This window comes from Wyeomyia smithii, chromosome 3 (assembly GCF_029784165.1).
Source record: "Wyeomyia smithii strain HCP4-BCI-WySm-NY-G18 chromosome 3, ASM2978416v1, whole genome shotgun sequence".
NCBI classification, from domain to species: Eukaryota; Metazoa; Arthropoda; class Insecta; order Diptera; family Culicidae; genus Wyeomyia; species Wyeomyia smithii.
In genome coordinates, this window is record NC_073696.1 from 201779336 (window position 1) to 201803145 (window position 23810).

General features: G+C 39.5%; 2 protein-coding genes across 3 annotated transcripts in view; one reads left to right on the top strand and one right to left on the bottom strand.

The window, feature by feature from the left end:
- The window catches only part of LOC129730650 (synaptotagmin-11), a 76334-nt gene extending 54531 nt beyond the window's left edge, over window positions 1–21803 (top strand). For both annotated transcript variants that reach the window (XM_055690157.1, XM_055690158.1), the window contains exon 3: window positions 17414–21803. In XM_055690157.1, the coding sequence (XP_055546132.1) occupies window positions 17414–18092 (679 nt within the window). In that variant the 3' untranslated portion in view covers window positions 18093–21803. The remainder of the gene's footprint in view (window positions 1–17413) is intronic.
- LOC129730651 (tRNA-uridine aminocarboxypropyltransferase 2-like) lies at window positions 21670–23008 on the bottom strand. Its single transcript, XM_055690159.1, has 4 exons — window positions 22840–23008; window positions 22623–22722; window positions 22397–22560; window positions 21670–22339 (listed from the first exon to the last, which is right to left on the bottom strand). Exons 1-4 carry the CDS (start codon window positions 22991–22993, stop codon window positions 21807–21809), a joined length of 951 nt encoding a protein of 316 aa, XP_055546134.1. The 5' UTR covers window positions 22994–23008; the 3' UTR covers window positions 21670–21806.
- Window positions 23009–23810: the final 802 nt, after the last annotated feature.

A 23810-nucleotide genomic window follows, 5' to 3' on the forward strand; every position in this document is an offset into this window, starting at 1 on the left:
TCATGTACTGAAGATCACCGCTTCCCAGAATGTCTCTAACGGGAACGTTCGGTTGTTTTCCTCGGGCCCGGAGGGAATCTATAAGCTCGGACCTAACATGACAGAATTCGGCACACGACCAAACAACATGCTCGATGTCATGGTAGCCATCGCCACAAACGCAGTGATTACTGTCTACAAGCCCTATACGAAAGAGATGCGTGTTTAACGTATAGTGATTGGACATAAGTCTGGACATCACGCGAATGAAGTCCTGACCTACATCCAACCCCTTGAACCATGCTTTCGTCGACACCTTAGGAAAAATGGAATGTAGCCACCGTCCCAGTTCATCTGAGTTCCATGATGATTGCCAACTGTTGAGTGTTCTCTGACGCAAAATGCTATAAAATTCATCATAAGCAATTGGTCTCTCATAAATATCGCCATCAATAGCACCCACCTTAGCTAAAGAGTCAGCCTTTTCGTTACCCGGAATCGAGCAATGAGAAGGGACCCACGCTAAGGTAACCCGGTAATTTTTATCTGTTAAAGCACTTAAAAACCGCCGTATTTTCCCCAGGAAATACGGGGTGTGCTTCACAGTCTTCATCGATCGCAGAGCCTCAATGGAACTGAGACTGTCTGTGAAGATGAAGTAGTGGTCTATGGGCAGGGTTTCGATGATCCCAAGAGAGTACTAAATAGCGGCAAGTTCTGCGACGTACACGGAAGCAGGAGCATCGAGTTTGTAGGAGGCGGTAAAATTTTCGTGAAAAACACCGAAGCCAGTGGACTCATCTAGATTAGATCCGTCAGTGTAAAACATTTTATCACAACTAACATGTTTGAACTTATTAGAAAAAATCTTAGGGATCTCTTGCGGTCGCAATTGATCCGGGATACCAATAATATCTTCTTTCATGGTGGTGTCGAAGAATATAGCATTATTAGAAGTATCTAAAAGTACGACATTGGAGGAATCGTATGAAGAAGGATTAATATCTTGAGCCATGTAGTCAAAATATAAAGTCATAAATCTGGTTTGGGATTGGAGGTCGACCAACCTCTCGAAATTTTCAATTACTAATGGGTTCATAACTGTGCATCGAATTAGCAACCGATAAGAGAGATTCCAAAAGCGATGTTTCAACGGAAGGATACCCGCTAGCACTCCAAGACTCATCGTATGGGTCGACTGCATGCAACCTAAGGCAATACGCAAACAACGATATTGTATTCGTTCCAGTTTGATCAAATGTGTGTTTGCTGCGGAGCGGAAGCAGAAACACCCGTACTCAAGAACTGACAATATCGTTGTTTGGTATAACCTTAGAAGGTCTCCTTGTTGGGCACCCCACCATGTTCCGGTAATGTACGAAGAAAATTAATCCTCTGTTGGCATTTTTGTGTCAGGTACCTAATATGACAAGCCCAGGTGCATTTAGAGTCGAACCAGACCCCGAGATATTTAGCGACTAAAACCTGAGAGATCGTTTTACCCGTTAGTATGAGCTGCAGCTGAGCTGGGTTATGCTTCCTAGAAAAAACGACCAACTCAGTTTTCTCCGGAGAGAATTCGATACCCAACTTAAGAGCCCATTCAGACAAATTGTCTAAGGTATCTTGCAATGGTCCTTGCAGATCGCTAGCTTCGCTACCAGTTATGGATACAACGCTATCGTTTGCAAGTTGCCTTAGCGTGCATGAATTTGCAAGACATTCATCGATGTCCTTGACGTAAAAATTATATAAAAGGGGGCATAAACATGAGCCCTGGGGAAGACCCATGTAACTAATTCGGGAAGTTGTCGAATCGCCATGTGAGAAATACATATGCTTTTCTGACAACAAATTGAGCAAAATGTTATTCAAATTTGGTGAAAGTCCCTGCAGACCTTTTTGGCAAAATCGAGTATCCAACGGCCTGAATATTCCTCGCTCTCATTAGAAACGTTACGATTCCGCATGCGTCTGGCCGTGTCCCAAAGAGTGCTCATCGCTGTTTCTCTTGACAACGCGTTTACAAACCGCCGCCAGTATCCGCGTTTTTTCGCTTTAATTAAACTCGTCATCTGTCTATCCAGTACATCGTACTTTCGGAGCAGATCAAGAGTACCGTGTTTTCGGTAGGCCGAATACACCGAGGACCTTTGCGCGTACAGTTCAGAGCACTCTTTGTCCCACCACTTGTTGGGAGGACGCTGTCTAATCGTTACCCCGGGTATCGGTTTCGTCTTAGCTTGAGTCCCGGCGTCGATGATCAAGCCAGAAAGGAACGCGTATTCTTCCTCCGGAGGAAGTTCCTCGTGAGACTCGATGGATTCCGCTATGATCGTCTCATATGACTTCCAATCAATATTACGAGTAAGGTCGTATGAAATATTGATTGGGTCCGGGGGAGTTGAACCATTAGCAATTGAGATAACGATTGGAAGGTGATCACTACCGTGGGGATCATTGATTGCTTTCCACCGGCAATCTAACGCTAGTGATGTTGAGCAAAGGGATAGGTCAAGCATGCTTTCACGAGCTGGAGGATTAGGTACACGTGTCGCTTCCCCAGTATTCAAAAGTGTCATATTGAAGTCATCGATTAAGGAACAGATTAACGAAGATCGGTTGTCGTCGTACAGCGACCCCCATTGCGAACAGTGAAAGTTAAAATCTCCCATTATCAGAAAAGGTGCGGGAAGCAATTCTGCTATATCAGAAAGTTGCTTCTGTTCAATTCGCGCTGCTGGAGGTATATATAGTGAAACAAGGCAAAGATCTTTTCCATTCATATTGGTTAGAATGGCAACGACTTCAATACTCGAGATCGAGGGGAGGTTGATTCTGAAGAAGGAATAGCACTTTTTAATCACCTAAAAGTACCCCTCCACCGTGTGAGTCTCGATCTCGACGAATAATGTTAAAATCGTGGAAGTTGAGTTGATCGTTTGAATTGAGAAAGGTTTCACAGAGCGCGAATGCGTCACAATTGTACGTATTTATCAAATGAGAAAATAAATCGAATTTGGGGATGATACTTCTGCAGTTCCACTGTAACACAGTGATAAAATTCCTAACCTCTTTCGCCGTATTAGTCATCGAAAAAAATAATAACTGAAATGAGGGGCCAAGTTGCTGCTAGTTGCTTCAAAAAGGTTTTCACTGTAGGAAGAAGGGCAAGAAGAATATTTTGTAGGGGATCTGGTATGTTGAATGTTTTAACTATCCAGTCCACAATATCAGAAAATTTTATGAACCCTGTTTCTTTTTTATCTTCTGATCGAGAAATGGGTGCACGAGGGGTTTTTGGTGCCCCAGGAAGCGGTGGGTACTCCTGGTTTGATTTAAAATTAAAACCGGGAGGAACTTGCTTCGGTTTTTCTTCACCGCTTCCTTTTTGTGTTGGCTTATTGGTCATTCCGCTAGGGGTTATCTTGCGGCCTTTGCGAGAAAGATTAGGAGAGTTGATCATTCTCCTCTTCCTAGATCCTTCTGGCATGGCATAAGAACACCCTTCGACGGGATCGTCAGAGGTACCCTCATCGGTTGGCAAAAAGGAAAAAATGTTTCCTGTCGAGGGTGGCTCAGCCCTCTTAAGCATTTCTGCAAAAGAGCGCTTTGATCGTTTCTTAAGGGAACGCTTAATTTTTTCCTCGTGTGTTTGTACGCGGGACACGCCGAAAGGTCATGCCGAGTTCCCTCGCAGTAAAGACACTTTTCAGTATCCTCACTGCAAGCGGTCTCAGCATGATTGCCTCCGCACTTGCTGCAGCGTGCCTTGTTGCAGCAGTAGGTGGCTGTATGACCTAACTGCTTGCAGTTTTGGCAATGCATGACCCGCGGTACGAACAGGCGTACAGGCAGACGAACCCTGTCCAAAGAGATGTAGTTCGGTAGTGCGGATCCGGCGAATGTTACACGGAAGGAATCCGAACGGAGGAATTTCTTCTTCCCTTCTTCGATGGATACTGAATGCAATTGCATGACATCCAGTATCTTTAAATCTTGTATCGGGGGGTTCTTGAAGCAGCCAACCCCGTGACGCAAAATGTCATCGACCGTGAGGCTTCCTTCGGTAACCACATCGTCGATCTCCACGTCCTTGGCAGGGATGTACACGCGGTACTCCCTTGTAAAGAGCTCGTAGCTAGCAATTTCGTTTGCTTGCTTCAAGCTACTCACGACAACTCGCAGTCTGTTCGGCCTCACCTTCGTAATCTCGGTTACGGCCGAAAACTGTTTTGCCAGGTCTTTGCCTATTTGAATTATATTCAAAGGTTTTTTTATGGGCCGGAAGTAAACGACGTAGGGACCGCTAGCGGCATCTGGGTAAGCTTTTACCCGTATTTCCGGTACCCCTGGTACGGGGCTAGGTAGCGGGGGTGGTACAGGGGAAGGCAAGGGAGAACTGCTGGGGGAAATTTCAATTTCTTCCCCATTTGTTTCAACATCCAGGAAAAGTTGCATCTGCATGTCGTCCATTTTGCGGGAGCGTTACGCTCTACCGCACACAAACGATAAATATTCGAATGTGTGGGGGGGATCAAATAGTTGATATTAAATTTTTAAAACAATGAAATAAAACGATTTCTAGTTTCCATTAGGTGCTATCCATATCCCACGTGGACATATTTTGGCTAAATTCAGACTCTCTCTCTCTCTCCGTGGTAAAACGATTAAAAAATTCCCGAAAAATTATACGGACCGTGATCACTTTCCTACCTTCCACCTCTAATTTTAGCTAAAACGTGGTATATGAATAACCCCTTATGCTGGAACGATGTCTAATGTATATATTACCTGCAATGTGTACAATTAAAATAAAAAACATTTGACTTAAAAATGTGTTTGAAAAAAGTGTGCATAAAATCGAGGTAAAATGTGCGTAAAATCGAAGTACGTAAAATCGAGGGTGCGTATAATCGAGGTATAGCTGTGTTATGATTTTGTGATACTAACTTTTGTACTATTGAAAAATGTAGGGCCTTGGTCATCGCATGTTTAGACAAATCAGAGCTGAAACAAGGCCTGCTTTCCCACCACAGCCGACGCTAAAATTTACAAACGATTTTACTTTATAACCGATTTGTTGTTGTTGTTGTTGTTTTACTCGCTTTAGTCCACAAAGATACCGGAAGTTTATCTCTCAGTAGTCACGTATAAAAACTAGCATGCAGAAATTTAGTCTTTATTGTATAACCGATTGCTGCAACAAGAGGTTTACTCTTACTGGGAACTGCGTCGGCTCGCAGTCGGCAGAGCAGCAGAGCAGCAAGGTTGAGCAGGCGACTCATTCGATCGCAGCATTCTATAGCAGACGCACTAACCGACAGACCGCTGAACATATCCGGACATGTTAGTAATTTTGTCCGGATCTGTCGCGTCACGCTTGCTTCCAGATCCAGACGGATTCAATTCGAACGACTTTAAGACGGAGTTTCTCAATTTACGGTTTTTTTATTCAACTAATGAAATGAATTTACCTTAAAGTACCGTTGCTTGTAATACATTGGTTTTTAGTTGCTTTTCAGCCAATCTTGTCCCATTACATAATTTTGGTTGGTTCAGGCACAGACAGACGTCCGAGCAAGAACAAAATTGATCGAAAATTCCGTGTAAATTTTCAAAGAGAATTGCGTTATAAATCACTTGTATACTAGCGCCGCCTGGTGACCTAATCGCTACAATACATTTTTTTTTCGCTGGTGTATGAGGCTCGCGTCACTGGTAGCGCTATCTGGTTACGAATTGCTACTACCAAAATCTTTACACAAGTTTAGAACTCAGCTTGGACGTCTGTTTGCAGTTCAGATTTCGAAACATTATTCGTTGGTTGATTACGGTTACTTCTACGCAATTATTCCTGCAATCTACTGAATCTACCATATGTTGATTTCCATGAATTTCGTTTTGAAAGATAAACTTCAAGTCGTCGACATCTTTGTTTTTTTTTTTTTTTTGACGCCAGGAACGCAAGTGCTCTTAACTCTGGATCTGGACACTGCACTGGTTTTTGGACGATATACGTAAATTCAGTCTGATTAATTTTGTTGGAAAACTATGCCCGCACGTTATCTGCCAGAAATAATTTCTCTTAAGGGGTTATATACCTTTTTTGCTCGAGAAAAAAAGAGGAAAGTCTGGATTTTTTTTGTTAAGCGTGAAACTTTACGGTAGCTGCCCAGCAAATCAACTAAAATAGAAAAAATTATATCATTTCATTAGTTTAGAAGTATGCCGGGTATCTGAACGATCATTTTCATAAGTATTTTGTTTTCAGTGCAAACGGGAACGTTTTTTCCAAAAAACCTGTTTTGAGCGCTAAAATTATATCAAAATTTGTTTTTCAAAAAAGTTGAGCTTCATATATCAAAAACCGATCGTTCAACGGCTGGGGAATTTAATATCGAACATTTTTTAAAAACCTAAATTAATCCACCAAGCGGTCAGACCCAGCCTTTCTCATTCAAACTTATATCAAATTGTTATGAAGTTTTTTATTTGTAAGCTTGAGAGATGACTCGTTCGTATGACACTATTTATGTTCAAATAAGTCGTGTAATCTTAATAGATAATAGAATTTCGTTGTTTTATTAACAATTTAATACATAACGGTTGCTTAGTTCGATAATAATGAAATGAAATGGGAACGTATAGGATAGCCAAACTTTGAAACCACGTGTTCAATCATAATTCATCAGTTAACTCTCAACTAGCCCGTTCATCTGATAATACTATTGATCAAATCGGTTGGGTACTTTCTGAGATAATGAAGTTTCGTGATTTTCACAATTCGGTACATTACAAACGAAGTTACAGTTCGATTACAGTAAAATTCAATAGGGTGTTATGAGTCAGCTAGATCTTTCATTTGACACTAATTTCGTGAAAATCGGTTAAGCCATCTCTGAGAAAAGTGAGTGAGTTTATGTATTTTTCGGAATATGTTTCTTTTCATAGCTAGATTTCACATTTTTAAACATAACAGGCAAAGTAATAGGGTAACGGGGGTATTTCGGCCCACATGCATATTTTGGCCCACCCGGTAGCATTTTACGCATTTTATCTGATAATTTCAATGAATATTAGAAAACTATGCATGCAACATTGAATAACACACCTAAGAATCATACTATTCTATAGTTTTCGGCGAAAAACTGGCTCTAGGTAGTGTTATTTTGGAATTAGTTCATACATATTCAAAGTCATGGCTGAGTCAACCAAAAGTCAAGAGGAAGTGGTAATATACAATTCAACGTCCGGAAGGTATTTTAACAAATATGTATGCTTTTGAAACAATTCGTTGTTGTAGTAACATCAATAAAATGTCATAGAAACAGTTTGTATACTCTAACATGTTGGAAAAGGTTGAAAAAGTGGTTAAACGCATGGCCGAAATATGTTTGCCTCTTTCTGAAGCAAACATATTTTGGCCATGCCAAGTTTTGACATCTCCCTTGATTACCGTTCGGCCGTTGCACGTGAACAAAGAAGCAGCTTGTGACAATTTACAGGTAATTACTTCTTAATTTATCACATTAAAAGATATGAAATTGGATGAGAATCCCTATCAAACCGCAATAAGAAAAAACATTTCATTTTTAGTTGCCTAAAATTTATAAAAATTCACAGCAGAAGGATGTTCTCCTCAAACCCACTATTTTTGCTCTTAAAATAACGATGATGATCTTATATATAATTAGTCCGAATTATATCCATACAAGTCTGTAGATATAAAGGTGGGCCAAAGTAAAAATTTGGTGGACCAAAATATGTTTTTAGTACTTCGTAGAAATTTTGATATTTCTAGGATATTTTTCAATATATTGCATTGTTGAATGGTTTATATTAAAGTAGACACTTTGCTTTTAACAATGGTATAATAGAGTGGGTATTTATGTTGGAAAATTGTGTTTGTTTTTAATGAACTGTGCGAGCACTTCCCAAAGCTGGCCCAAATACCCCCGTTACCCCAGTCCGATTGCAAAACAAATCAATAGGGTCTTATGGGGTAACTAGACCTTTCATATAACACTTATTTTGTGGAAATTGGTCCGGCCATCTCTGAGAAACATGAGTGAAATTAAACAGTCTTCAGAAAACGTTTCTTTTCATAACTTTTGAACCACATATTCAATCTATATAAAATTCAAAAGTTAAGGGTTTTTAAGATAGCCCGTTCATTTGATACCAATTTTTTTGAAATCGGTTGTGTGGTTTTTGAGATATTGATGTTTCGTGATTTTTACATTTTTAAACATAACCTATAAAAAAAAATCCAATTACAATGAAATTCAATAGGGTCTTATGGAGCAACTAGAACTTTCATTTGCATATAATTTCATTAAAATCGGTCCAGCCATCTCTGGGAAAAGTGAGTGAAAATAAAAATCTGCACATACACACACACACATACATACATACAGAAAATGCTCAGCTTGTCGAACTGAGTCGAAAGATATATGCCATTCGGCCCTTTGAAGCACTTTCATATCTTCGGTTTTGCAAGTGATTGCTATACCTTTCTAGGATAAAGGCAAAAAGATAAAAAAAATATTAATTAGGAGTAAAATATTCGTGCTGAAGACATAGCGAAATAAAAGAAATGACTTTGAATTTCGTACACTTCAATCACGAGCACTACCGGGAACGTACGAATAGCACAATACCAAATTTAAATTTTGTTGAGGCCATATGTTTTGATCAAAGCAGTAAAGTTTTAAATAGTCTTTGAATTTCGTTTCTTTTCATAACTTTGAACCACATATTAAATTGCTATGGAATTTATTACTAGTGAGTTTGAGAGACAACCCGTTTAAATGACACAAGATATGTTCAAATAAGTCGTGTGATCTTTGAGATAATAGACTTTCGTTATTTTTATAATTTAATACATAACGGTTGGATTAGAAATACGATTATAGTCGAATAAAATGGGAACCTACTTTTCATTTGACACTAAGATTGTTGAATTTAGTCTAGCCATTTTTGGGAAAACGAGTGAATTTGAAAAGTCACCGGAACATGTTTTTTTTTCACAATTTTTGAACCACGTGTTTAATCACTAAAAAATTCATCAATAAACCTTTAACTAGCCCGTTCATTTGATACCAAAATATTGTTCAAATCGGTTGTGTAGTTTCTGAGATAATGAAGTTTCGTGATTGTCATATTTTGATACATTACAGACAAAGTAACAGACTGATTACATTGAAATTTAATAGGGTGTTATGAGGCAGCTAGACCTTTCATTTGACACTAATTTCGAGGAAATCGGTTCAGCCATCTCTGAGAAAAGTGAGTGAGTTTAAGTAGTCTTCGGAATATGTTTCTTTTCAAAGCTGGATTTCACATTTTTAAACATAACAGGCAAAGTAATAGTCCAATTGCAAAATAAATCAATAGGGTCCTATGGGGTAATTAGACCTTTCAAATGACACTGATTTTATGGAAATAGGTTCAGCCATCTCTGAGAAACATGAGTGAGATTAAACACTCTCCAGAACACGTTTCTTTTCATAACTTCTGAACCACACGTTCAATCTTCATGAAACTCAAAAGTTAAGGGTTTTTTAAGTAGCTTGTTCATTTAAAACCAATTTTGTTAAAATCGGTTGAGTAGTTTCTGAGAAAATGATGTTTCGCGATTTTCACATTTTTAAACATAACCTCTAAACTAAAAATCCGATTGCAATGAAATTCAATAGCGTCTTATGGGGCAACTAGACCTCTCATTTGCAATTAATTTTATGAAAATCGGTCCAGCCATCTCTGAGAAAAGTGAGTGAGATTGGGAGAGCGTTACACACACACACACATACCTTCTTGATGAAGGTATATAACCCCTTAACTGAGTCGTACGCTGCTCTGCAGATGGTGAATCTGCAAGTTGGTCCGTGGTGAAGTGTGGGAACACTAGGTCCGTTGTGTAACGTCCCACTCGAAGACCACGTTGGTATTCGCAAACAAATGTTTCCTGCCACGGCCTCAGTCGATGGAACATAATGCGGGAGAGAATTTTATACTCGGTATTGAGAAAAGTAGTGCTCCGATAGTAACTACAGTCCAGGTGGTGGCCTTTTGTTAAGATCGGACCCTCCAACCAATCCGAGGGGAGTTTCTCATCAGCCACACTTTCAGCATGAGCCGATGAATGGTACGATACAGCTGTTTGCTCCCGACTTTGAGAAGCAGGTTTTGCAGCCCAGCTCCTCAACTGCTTCTTCTACATTGTCCATGGTTGGGGATCTATAGCCTGCCCATCATTCCCAATATCAATCCTGCTCCTTTCGGCACCTCTTTCTTCTTCGACGTTCGACTGCACACTAAAATGGTGCTTTCAACCCCACCTCTGATTTATCGAGCATCAGGTTCCTCTCTCTATCGTTGCACATGATAGAATCAGATACGTTTTGGTTCCTAATTTCGTTAATTTTTTTTTGTAAAAGTGCCGCGCATCATGCCTGGAGAAGCAAGAATACGCTCCCAATGCTGACGTTTCTTCCTGCGATGGAGTCTCTTTCCAGCGGCTCCAACTGCTCTAAATCTCCTTACGCTCTGACGTGTCATAGCCGTAGCCAACATATGACATCTGACGAGGTTCTTCACATCCGTTTCTCGCGGGCACTCAGCGTCAAATCACTCGTGAAGTGTGGTTGTCGCAGCTGTACCCAACACTTCTCGCGCTGTGGTGGTGATCGCACTATGGACATGCCTCCACTGTTCGTTGAGGTTCCATCCAACTTGCTCATCAACTTTCTGCGAGTACTCTGCAGCCACTTCTACTGTTGATAACCGTCAATGTTCAGCCGTACCTTTCTCGTTGTCCTCGATATCAATATGTTGGGCAACTGGGCGTGGATCTTAGATACCACGAGATAGTGTTCGTCATCGATTAGGCAGCAATTGAAGAACTTACCTTCAATTCTTAACATGCATATACGGTCACTGATCGGCCTCCATCTAATGACATGCTTCATCTGTTTCCCAATTAGCACGAAACCGACTCCTCTTTCTGCTTTTTCGCAATGAGTGTCCGCAAGTGGTCCCCGTGGTTCTGTGGTTAGCGATGTCGGTCGGCTAGCTCTCCCAACGGTTGTGATATCGGGTTCGATTCCCGATCTGGTCGAGGATCTTTTCGAGCTGGAAAATTTCTCGACTCAGCACTGGGGCACGGTGTATCGTTGTACTTATCCTACAACATGCAAAATGTGCCGGAAACAATAACTTTAATTTAAGGAGTAAATGTAGTAATGAAGATAGAAAATTAAACTAACTGAAAATATGATTGTAGAAACTACGAAAAATATAGTTCAGCAGGTGGGACTCGAACCCACAACTTCCAATCTCCGGTCAGATGTGTTCCCGTTACACCACCGCAGAACGTTAAAGACGTAGTTCTAGAATCGAGTTTTGTATCGCTTATCCAATTCTCGCACTTCGTACATTTACTCAGTAGAGACTATTATTTATAGCTGGCTATTGTTTCAACACCCTCAGTGGAAGTTGGAATGACTTCTCAGTGTGAGAGATAGAAACGTGCCAGTAAGTTGCCATCTCTACCAGCAGCAACATCGACTTGCGTCACAAACATTTTTACTTTTCTTTTTTCGACTCTAAGCAAAGTCATGCTATTTTTTAATTTTAATTTAAGGAGTAAATGTAGTAATGAAGATAGAAAATTAAACTAACTGAAAATATGATTGTAGAAACTACGAAAAATATAGTTCAGCAGGTGGGACTCGAACCCACAACTTCCAATCTCCGGTCAGATGTGTTCCCGTTACACCACCGCAGAACGTTAAAGACGTAGTTCTAGAATCGAGTTTTGTATCGCTTATCCAATTCTCGCACTTCGTACATTTACTCAGTAGAGACTATTATTTATAGCTGGCTATTGTTTCAACACCCTCAGTGGAAGTTGGAATGACTTCTCAGTGTGAGAGATAGAAACGTGCCAGTAAGTTGCCATCTCTACCAGCAGCAACATCGACTTGCGTCACAAACATTTTTACTTTTCTTTTTTCGACTCTAAGCAAAGTCATGCTATTTTTTAATTTTAATTTAAGGAGTAAATGTAGTAATGAAGATAGAAAATTAAACTAACTGAAAATATGATTGTAGAAACTACGAAAAATATAGTTCAGCAGGTGGGACTCGAACCCACAACTTCCAATCTCCGGTCAGATGTGTTCCCGTTACACCACCGCAGAACGTTAAAGACGTAGTTCTAGAATCGAGTTTTGTATCGCTTATCCAATTCTCGCACTTCGTACATTTACTCAGTAGAGACTATTATTTATAGCTGGCTATTGTTTCAACACCCTCAGTGGAAGTTGGAATGACTTCTCAGTGTGAGAGATAGAAACGTGCCAGTAAGTTGCCATCTCTACCAGCAGCAACATCGACTTGCGTCACAAACATTTTTACTTTTCTTTTTTCGACTCTAAGCAAAGTCATGCTATTTTTTAATTTTAATTTAAGGAGTAAATGTAGTAATGAAGATAGAAAATTAAACTAACTGAAAATATGATTGTAGAAACTACGAAAAATATAGTTCAGCAGGTGGGACTCGAACCCACAACTTCCAATCTCCGGTCAGATGTGTTCCCGTTACACCACCGCAGAACGTTAAAGACGTAGTTCTAGAATCGAGTTTTGTATCGCTTATCCAATTCTCGCACTTCGTACATTTACTCAGTAGAGACTATTATTTATAGCTGGCTATTGTTTCAACACCCTCAGTGGAAGTTGGAATGACTTCTCAGTGTGAGAGATAGAAACGTGCCAGTAAGTTGCCATCTCTACCAGCAGCAACATCGACTTGCGTCACAAACATTTTTACTTTTCTTTTTTCGACTCTAAGCAAAGTCATGCTATTTTATAGCCAGCTATAAATAATAGTCTCTACTGAGTAAATGTACGAAGTGCGAGAATTGGATAAGCGATACAAAACTCGATTCTAGAACTACGTCTTTAACGTTCTGCGGTGGTGTAACGGGAACACATCTGACCGGAGATTGGAAGTTGTGGGTTCGAGTCCCACCTGCTGAACTATATTTTTCGTAGTTTCTACAATCATATTTTCAGTTAGTTTAATTTTCTATCTTCATTACTACATTTACTCCTTAAATTAAAATTAAAAAATAGCATGACTTTGCTTAGAGTCGAAAAAAGAAAAGTAAAAATGTTTGTGACGCAAGTCGATGTTGCTGCTGGTAGAGATGGCAACTTACTGGCACGTTTCTATCTCTCACACTGAGAAGTCATTCCAACTTCCACTGAGGGTGTTGAAACAATAGCCAGCTATAAATAATAGTCTCTACTGAGTAAATGTACGAAGTGCGAGAATTGGATAAGCGATACAAAACTCGATTCTAGAACTACGTCTTTAACGTTCTGCGGTGGTGTAACGGGAACACATCTGACCGGAGATTGGAAGTTGTGGGTTCGAGTCCCACCTGCTGAACTATATTTTTCGTAGTTTCTACAATCATATTTTCAGTTAGTTTAATTTTCTATCTTCATTACTACATTTACTCCTTAAATTAAAATTAAAAAATAGCATGACTTTGCTTAGAGTCGAAAAAAGAAAAGTAAAAATGTTTGTGACGCAAGTCGATGTTGCTGCTGGTAGAGATGGCAACTTACTGGCACGTTTCTATCTCTCACACTGAGAAGTCATTCCAACTTCCACTGAGGGTGTTGAAACAATAGCCAGCTATAAATAATAGTCTCTACTGAGTAAATGTACGAAGTGCGAGAATTGGATAAGCGATACAAAACTCGATTCTAGAACTACGTCTTTAACGTTCTGCGGTGGTGTAACGGGAACACATCTGACCGGAGATTGGAAGTTGTGGGTTCGAGTCCCACCTGCTGAACTATATTTTTCGTAGTTTCTACAATCATATTTTCAGTTAGTTTAATTTTCTATCTTCATTACTACATTTACTCCTTAAATTAAAATTAAAAAATAGCATGACTTTGCTTAGAGTCGAAAAAAGAAAAGTGGAAACAATAACGATAACGAATTCTCTCAACTAACCTAGTTGATCGAGACCGTATTAGCCCCCAAGCTGGCGTGCGATACTGTTTTTACTGTCCGCAATAGGACTACTGACCGGAATTCACGTTCTCCAGCTTTTTTGCCACCGCACCTCCTAAATAGCTGCGATCTCCACATTCACCTTCCGCAGCTCTCTAGTCAGGATATCTGCACGTGCCGGATGGAGTAGAGCCCTTGCATTTCGAGTGCCGAGATCCCAATAATCGTTATCCTTTTTCGGTCGAGGAACCGCATTTCATGATCCATCTACCTGCCTCGGGTTAGACGCTGTTGTACGCCGCCCCTAACACTCGAAACTCGGTCGGCACCTCGTGGAGGTTGTGATGGTAATTGTTGAACAGAGGTGGATGACTACAATAGAGTCTCAAGTGACACGTGTCCAGCCATTTACCAACCAAAATGCTCAAGCACCCATTTTCAAAATTTCAGCTTAATCGGACCTAAAATGGGGTGGCGCAAAATAAACCGAAAACTTACCCAAGGGGGAGAGTGTACATGAAATATTTTTTTTTTAATTTTTTTATGTCTTCGAAATTTGGTATCATCTGAAAAAAAAAAATCCTTGGGTAATTTTTCGAATTTGTGAAGGCCAAACTTCAATCACTTTGCGCTACCTTAAATCCGATTGAGCCGAGACTCGAACCTATGACGACTGATTTGTTAGGCCAGCATCGTATCTTGAGACCAACTGGAAGACTTTTATATATAATTCGTCATAATGAAGTTCTTATTTGAAAGACCATTTTTTCTAAACTTTTCTGGAGTTTGAATTTTCAGCGTGATATTCTCCTCTACCATTTTATTTGGTCAAAAGTAAGATAACGAAACCTTCTTTTACCCAATAGCAAAAGACGAAAGTATGCATGTAATGGAAGAAATGAAGGAGATATGAATGAAGACACGTCTTATCTATTATAGTTGGGTGGCATATTTTATATATCGTTTGCGTTAAAAAATGGACAAAATTTGACGATTTTTCATGGGTTTACCTTTACACGCACTGACGAAACTACGCATGCAGAATAAATCTCATTAACCCATGAATCAGCAGAAAAAAATTGACAGCTCTTGCAGTCGAACTCTAACCGTGATAGCGAAAACAGTAGAGCTATTCCGTTCAGAAGTCTGCGCGTTTAAAGAACGGTACCTCGTCGCGTCGAAAAAGGACATCGTGCGGCAGCTCCTGGATACCGGATACACCCGTTCCGGTATCTACAACATCTTAGCACTATTGGACAACAATCAGAGCATTGGGAGAAAGCTCGGTTCCGGACGGCCGACGACCCTGAGCGACAAGAAGCTCCAAAGGATGCTGAAGAGGAAGACCGATGGAAAAGTGGCTACATTGCTGCGTGCACTCGGCTAGGAGGCCGGTGCAACTGGTTAAACAGTGAAAAAGTACCTGGCGAACATGGACCTACATGACAGGAAGCAGCAATCCCGTCCACTAGTCTCGGAGCTGCAGGCAATGACGCAGTGGCAGCGCCTAAATAAGAATAAGATAGACGTGGCGTGGTGATGGACGACGAGACCCGTTCCACTCAGGATGGCAACGACTGGCAGGGTAATTCGTATTTTACAAGGAACAAGGAAATTTATATTACGAAGTGCCGGAAGTTGCGTCGTTCATCAATAAATACCAAAAGGCCGAAGACGCGGTGTTTTGGCCGCATCTGACGTCAGCCCACTACTAGAAGCGATCGTTGGAGGAGATGGAGCTGCTGAATATCGATGTGGTACCCAAGTTGGCGGACCCGCCCAACGTCCCCAAGTTGCGTTCCATCGAGGATTTCTGGCCAAGTCTGCACGCAAAAGTTCAAGCTTTAATCATCCAATGTGTCCTTCCAATTCGCACAGAATTTGCTCTGACTTCGCACAACCAATGCGTGATACGCATAACGCAAAAGTTGTACAAGGAATACATTGACAGAGATCAAAATCAGAATATGTATCATATACACAAAAATCGTAATGTCTCGGTAAACTTCGGCTTCGGGCGGACGATTAGTTTCGAGGCGCTCAAAAAACCGTTGTTTACTTTCGCGAGCCGTTGCGTATCAACGGCTCGTCCATCCCTAAAAATCGTCAGCAACTGAAACAGCCAATGGCGAGCCTTGTTGCCGCGGAAGTTATTGACGCTGGTGCCAGTAACGCAGAACCGAATGTATGTGAATGAAACCAGAGTCATAATTAAATGCAAAATGTTTTGGACTAATCTCATGTTTTTGTTTATTGGTAATGATTGAATGATGTTTTCAAATGACCTGATTCATGAAAGTGAATCGATCAGACAATAATTTCTTCAATGGAGTCAGTACCCAACTTATCAGTATGGATTGCTGGTTGCACTGTTTTAACGATGCCAACCTTCTGAACATCGGCTGATGATTTATAAGTGTAGTGGTTTGGAGCTGCGCAATACATTCAAAATACGCTAGTGCATCAAATGCGTTATGTCCAACGCACATGCGTTGTACTGGTTCCAATTTTAATCAGTAAATGCGCTAATTTCGCTCATAAATGATCTGGTTACGCACACTCCAACCACAGATAACAGACATCCAAGCTAATTTTGCTCCATGTGTAAAAAGACGCAACGGTCTTTTTAGCATGTCGCAATACGCAGTATGGTAGCGCTAAGAACACTTAGTGGTCAATGATTCGATAAAATCGATAGTTTTCTAACTCTTATCGATATTATAGCAATAAGAAGTGTTGCCGTTTTTTAATGTAGAAATTTTGAGCAGTCATAATTTGTACATAATCGACAATTTTATTCAATCCCAGTTAATATTTGCGATAAATTTGTTTGTTTTAGTGTTGATATGAAAAAAAATACATAAACCTCACAAAAACGTTGCAAAAACGTTGCAAAAACAGCGACTCTACTATTTGTGAGAATTTTCATGCGTCTGGCAGCTTTGACTATAATCCAGTGCTTCCATCACTAAAGTGGTGGAAGTCGCAAGTTGCAGAAAGATGTCGTTAGCCTTCCAAACGAGTAAGAATTTGAAATCTTACACGCGATTTCTGGAGTTTTTTATTCTAGCTTGGATATCTGTTATCTGTGCTCCAACTTTTGCGTGTGGAGCGTAAGATCTACTCCAACAATTTTGTCCCGAAAACTTAGGAAGAATTGATAAATATCACCATTCGAAAAAAGTCCATTTTTTTAACGCATACGTTACCAGTTATTAGCGCAGTACTTGTAGCATCTTCTGACGTTATACTGACCATTTATTGTTTTGAAACTTTTACTGTTACAATTGTGCTGAATTCACGATTCGTTCACACGGATACCATCGAGGATTTTTAACTCACAGTTTTTATAACAGCGATTCACAATTCTTCAATTTAATTTTTCATTTTCAGAGTCGTCCGCAACACTCGCAACCCAGTATATGACGAAGACTTCACTTTCTACGGTTTGACACTGAACGAACTAGCCGGCATGTCGCTGCACTTTGTTGTGCTTAGTTTCGATCGGTACAGTCGTGATGACGTCATTGGCGAAGTGGTTTGCCCTCTAAGTGGAATCGACCTACAGCAGATTGAAAACCAACAGGTAGCCCTCAGCCGGGAAATTCAGCCACGCAGCTTGAAGATCCGAGCCCAAGGCCGTGGCGAACTGTTGATTTCACTCTGTTGGCAACCGGCTGCCGCGAGATTGACTGTCGTCTTGCTGAAGGCTCGCAACCTCCCGCGGATGGATGTGACGGGACTAGCGGATCCGTACGTCAAGATCTACCTTCTGTACAATGGACAGCGAATCGCGAAGAAGAAAACACACGTCAAGAAGCGAACACTCAGTCCGGTGTTCAACGAGAGCTTCGCGTTCGACATCCCATCTATGGAGGGTTCTGGGGCTACCCTGGAGGGCGTTTCGCTCGAACTGATGCTGCTCGATTGGGACCGAGTAACGAAGAACGAGGTCATCGGCCGGTTGGAACTCGGTGGTCCACGCAGCACCGGATCGGCGCTGAACCACTGGAAGGAGGTGTGCAACTCGCCACGCCGGCAGATTGCCGACTGGCATAAACTACGAGAGTAAGCAGGAGGCAATCTTGGTTTATAGTTTTGAAACAGCTGAAAAGGTCTGTTGTTAAGTTATGATTTCCAGAAGGTTTTGTTCAGTGAAACAATAAACAGATTAAAGTGTTTGATATATTTTGACATTTATCAAGCATTAAATTAAAAGGATTTTTATAATTTTGAAGGATGATAAACAGTAAGAGTTCTGTTCATAAAGAGTCTCATTTTTTTCCAAATTTACCATGAAGTGATAAAATGTAATGATTTAAACAAATTAAAAATGATCAACTAATGACTGGTATCACCTAACGAAATAAGCTTCTGTAGTTTGGAGACTTAGACCAAAATTATGAAGCAAGCTTGAGAAAGTTTTAACGCATAAACGTGTATTTTCAAGTCCAAACTGTAGTGAACGATAGTGCAGTATAAATTCAAAAAGAACCCAGTAAGAGAAAAAAAAAAATGAAAAATAAAATACCATAAAACCAAATGTACAACTGCTTGAACATGTGCTAAAAGTTAGCGGAAAGTGAAATGTTTGGAGGCGACGTATACATAAAAGTTACCGCAGACTTCAGGAACAGATGAAAAATTTCTAAGCTTTGTGGTCAACACTTCTTGCTTTCTCAGATTTAAACAATACTAGGGTAGCGAAGAGTTAGCCTATGTTAGTGTCAGTGATGCTAATGCTAACATGGACGATTCATACTTCAGCTTATATGACCAGAATCCATAGATTAATGCAAATAGTTGCACAGAGTTGAACGAAATATATTTTCAAAATGCACACATCCGTACATAATGTAAACGCGCAATCAACCGCTATCTGAAAGGTGAAGTATTTTTACCTGTTATCACGATCACACGTGACAAACTGTGACAGTGCAAACAAAACCTACACAAACGTGGAGTGGAACCGTAGTAACTGAAAATTAAACGAAAATGATCCGTAGAGGTCAGCAGCAAATCAGAAGTGTATTGAGAAAAACAAATTAAATTTTCTGATACTCATTACATAGATGTATAATAACAATTAGTATAGTAAGTTTAATGTGGTAATCGTTGGGATGTTAAAAAAACAGACAAACAAAAATCGCAAAATAATTTAATGGCAAAAGAAAACTATGATTAGGACTGACTGACTAACGTTATGACTTCGAGCGCTTGGTTGTTAAGGCAGGAATTAAAATAGAACGTGACGGGCAGGTAGAAGTATAGAATAGGATCAGTTGTTTTCAACTGACTATTCTCTGAGGACTAAAGTAATCTTCGGTTTTGCGACCCATACTTTTGTAAATAGTATTACTTTTGTAATAGAGCCTGTTATTCTCGCCTAGTATTTTCCGTCGGAATAGCTCTGCCATACCTGTAAAAGATAATGTTTCATGCCATAAAAAAAAATCTCAGAATTATTTAATCACAAAGAAGATATATTCTGTTATCAAAGATCAGGTTAAACGATAAATAAGAGTTTACAAATTGTCATGGAATACTCGATTTTAACTGAAATTGAAAATACCATATAATTCGTTACCAGATCAACTAGGTATAATAAAAATCTTCCAATTTCAACCGATACGACTGGCTAACCTTAACACATTATAATAATGCAAGGAAGGACACTAGCCGTTACGATCCCAGTAGGGCTTCAACTGAACTGAAACCATTTGATATCTATCGATTAAAGATTGTCTACAGAAAGTCATCACTGTTTTATCTGTTTGTCTGTGTTTTAACAGTGTATTATGAAACTAATTCGTTGTTGCTATTACATACAATACATCCAGCGTTGCCAGGTATCCAGATTTAGCTGGATTATCCAGATTTTTGAACATGTATCCAGGTAGACAGCTTTGATGTCCAAATATTCAGATTTTTCATGGATGATCCAGATTTTATCCAGATTTTATTTTCTCTGTTCCGCAAAAAGGTCATCACTTCGATTTTGGCGCGAAATTTTGCAATTTTGTCACCACAAATTTTGCGTACCCCAAGACTTTTATTCGAAAAATTAACCTTTCACCCCACGAAATGACTGCCAGATTTTTTCCAGATTTTTATTTTGCCTTTTCCAGATTTTTTAAAAAATGACCTGGCAACGCTGACTACATCATCCTTTCTTTTTTTTCGATTCTCCGTACGATTTCCTACCGGTTGCTTTAGCGAAATTGTTGCTAATCAGGAAGTCTTAGATCAGGAATAATGCGATTTATTCCATCAACTAATTAGTGATGCAAGTTGCAAGTTTTTAGTTCAGATTTTTTTCTATTTTCATGTAAACAAAATTGATTGAATGCGTGATTTAAAAAAAATACCGCACAGACAAAATTCTGCACACATTTTGAGGAAGTCTGCATGTCTGCATGAATATAAGGAGATTCGGACAAAAATTTACAGGAACTACGAGAATACTGGAAACATTTAGCGCTTTGCAGATTAATTTGCACAACTTACATTCAACCGCACTCAAAAAACATTTTACGAAGTTTTAAACAGCTGAGCTTCCAATAAACGGTTTGATGATTGTTTTTTCAACGTTCGGTAAATTTTTTGTATGTTGAACATTATTAACAAAGAGTCAAATTTTGTACATTCAGTAGAAATTTAGAGCTCTCTGCAAATTTGAAATGAAATGACTGAAAATTTGAAATGAAATAACTAACTAAAAATTGAAAATTAAGTTCAAATTCGTATTGACCGCAAATTATTTGAAGAAATCAAACCAAGATTCCTCTCTATGGTAATGAAGCATTCAGCTTATACGGTTTGGCATGAGTTCAACATTCACTCTCCTTATTATCACTTTCCTTGCTATTTAAATAATTGTCAGCTTTCATCAAAATATACTATAAACCTGGGTTGAACCCGCGGATTACGGCTCGGTGATGATGTATTTATTTTTAAAAAACGCTTTCTATAATCACGCTAGAGTGGAAAGACCAGACAGTAGGAATGGAAAAGAAGACGTCTAAAGCAGTACCGATAAGATTAAGGAAAATAAAACAAAAAAAAACGTTTTTGCGAAGGCACTATATGAAAGTAAAACGAATCAAATTGGAGTAATAATACACAACAACCAAACTCATATGATATTCAAACAAAACAGTATATGCAAACCAATTATCAACATTAAATGACGGTAGAGCCAACCGCTCTACTAGCTTTACTCTGTTTAGCTTGGCGAAGGCAGAGCAAAATGTGAACGAAAACCACAAAAACACATACCCATTTTTTCGAATGTAACCATAGAGGTATAGCTGTAACTTTTTAAGCATATTATACATAGTATAGCATAAGAAAATCAGTACTAACCCAACTAGACCATAGACTGCATAAGCTTAATTTGTTCCAATAAACGCCGGAGTAAATTTGTACTCCACGGATTCTATTGGCTTTCGCCTACAGTAACTCACCGTAGATAAAATTGTTAGCACTCTGTAGAAGTCAAAAATTGGTAATACTCTGCACTTGTTATGCCTGTTACCTGTTTAGGTTTTCAACTTATGCTCTTAATAAGAGATAGCAAGAAAAAAAAACCATTTGTTGCTAATTGGAATGTATTAAAAGAAAAAGATCCGCTATTTTTTCTGTATTTAACAGATTTATTTACAGCAAGGAAATGCGTAGAGTAAATGTATATAACGTAAAATTCGTACATTATTCTCTCTATTTTATGTTATGACTCACATATATAAAGAGGAAATTAACAATAAAAGCCTGTAAAAACATACCGTCAGTGTTTTACTTCTATCTCTGTGTGTTCCTTATTGGGGTCTTTCAGGTGTTCGGCATTCCGCAGCAATTTGTTCAGTCGTCGTCCAATTAGCTTGGGGTATTGATTATGTTTAATCAGAAACTCCTTAGATTGATGTGTGACGGCTCCCTTTTCGAGTTGGAATTGGCAGAGCGCATGCAGCGGGCGCAGCAGCTGCTCCCGGTAGCTGTTGTCTCGTTCCAGAATGCTGAGTGCTTCGATGGCAGTTTCTAAAGTACTCAGACAACCGTCTGTTGGTTGCGTCCTGATGATGTAGCTACTGTTGCCAGAGCTGACCAGTTTAATCTGTCGCATCCCTTGCAGCATACTGGAGCTGGCATAAATTGCTTTTGCCTGAGGCCAGGTACCATCAATTAGAATAAGATTGTAGGGACCCGCAGATTGGTCAAGTTGCTCAATTGGAATAGAACGAGCGCTGGGGTAAAGAAGCAGTGACTTCTTGTCGGTGAGAATGGACTCCAGTTCGGGGTCGCATCTTGGGAACTTTTTACCTGTAATAAGAGTGATGTAAGGAACCATAAGAATGTAACGTAATTTCGCTTTCATACCTTTGTAAATAAGGCACTTTCCTGCGGCTAACCCTATTGAAAGCATCGGAGCGGTTCGTAGAGCTCGCTTTTCCTCTGCAGGATGTTGCAATAACACTATACGGCTTTCAGGATTCAACGGTTTACTGGGGAGGGCGGAGCACCAGCAAACCGGTATTGGTCGTCTACAAATTAAATTCAATTGCGGAATCGGTTTTACTGTCTTCATTATCAATAGGAAAATCACCTGCAGTTGTTACAGAGTTCTCGCATTTTTGGTGGATCCGCTGGAATGTTCGCTAGATCGTTCCAAACAGCATCATCAATCTGTGCATCAGTCATATTTGCTAAATAATGATAAAAATAAATGATGATCTTCGTATAGTGATGCGATAATGCTGCAGAAGTAAACTATAAAGTGTGTTGTTTATATTTCAAAAGTGACGTTTATCCATCTTTTGTACCTGTTATAACAGAAACTGTTGTTATAACAGTTATAAATATTTTTTTCGTTAAGAAATAAAAACCCAAATTGAAGTTTCCACCAAGCTCCGCACTTCGACCCGGTTTAAGCACAAAAAACTGATTGGAGAGGGAAACCGACACACGAACCAGCATTTTTTCAAAAGCGCTATCTATTGAAAAATAGGAAGATGAAGTCCAAAAATAATGAAAATCAGTATTTTGAATAAAAAATAAATGAATTAACGTTATTATTTAATAACTCGGCACATGAAAACGCCACGAACATTCAAAAATTGCTCAAAACAAAAACTGAGTCGAATAGAGCGCCGATGTACGCTTTCATCAAGCTAGGTACCAAGAACCGTTCTAGGTACTAAGAACCGATTCAGAATATTGAAAACCGCTTCAGCCGTCATGCCAACACACAATTCCACCCACCGTAGATAAAAAAAATACAGCTAGCGACATCTACCCGCCACTGGAAAAGTATCAAATGCTACAACCGCAGACAGACGGCACTTGTACACTAGCGCTGCGTAGTGACCTTATTGCTAGCTAAGACAAGACGCGACAGCTGGCTTCTTATTTTTCTTTTCGTAACGGCCGTCATCCCCGTCGAAATTTTTTGAACGTTCCATACCGTTGATGCCAGAATGATTATTTTTAACAACTTCTGCAGGTCAATGAAAATAAAACAAATTAATATTGCAATATATAGGCGAATAATACTCAATTCTTATTTATTATTCTATGTTCAATAAAGCATACTTCTATTATCAAATTTTTTCTTCCTAAGTTTCTTGGTACCCAAACTTTTTTTTTTAAGTTTCTTGGACCCCAACCGAAATAGTAATAAACGATTAATCAATGCATTTTTAAAGTTATAACATTGAAATACATTACTCGGTAATATCATGTACCTTGCATACTTTTGCATCATTATTTATGAACAATTATAATAGCTAAATTA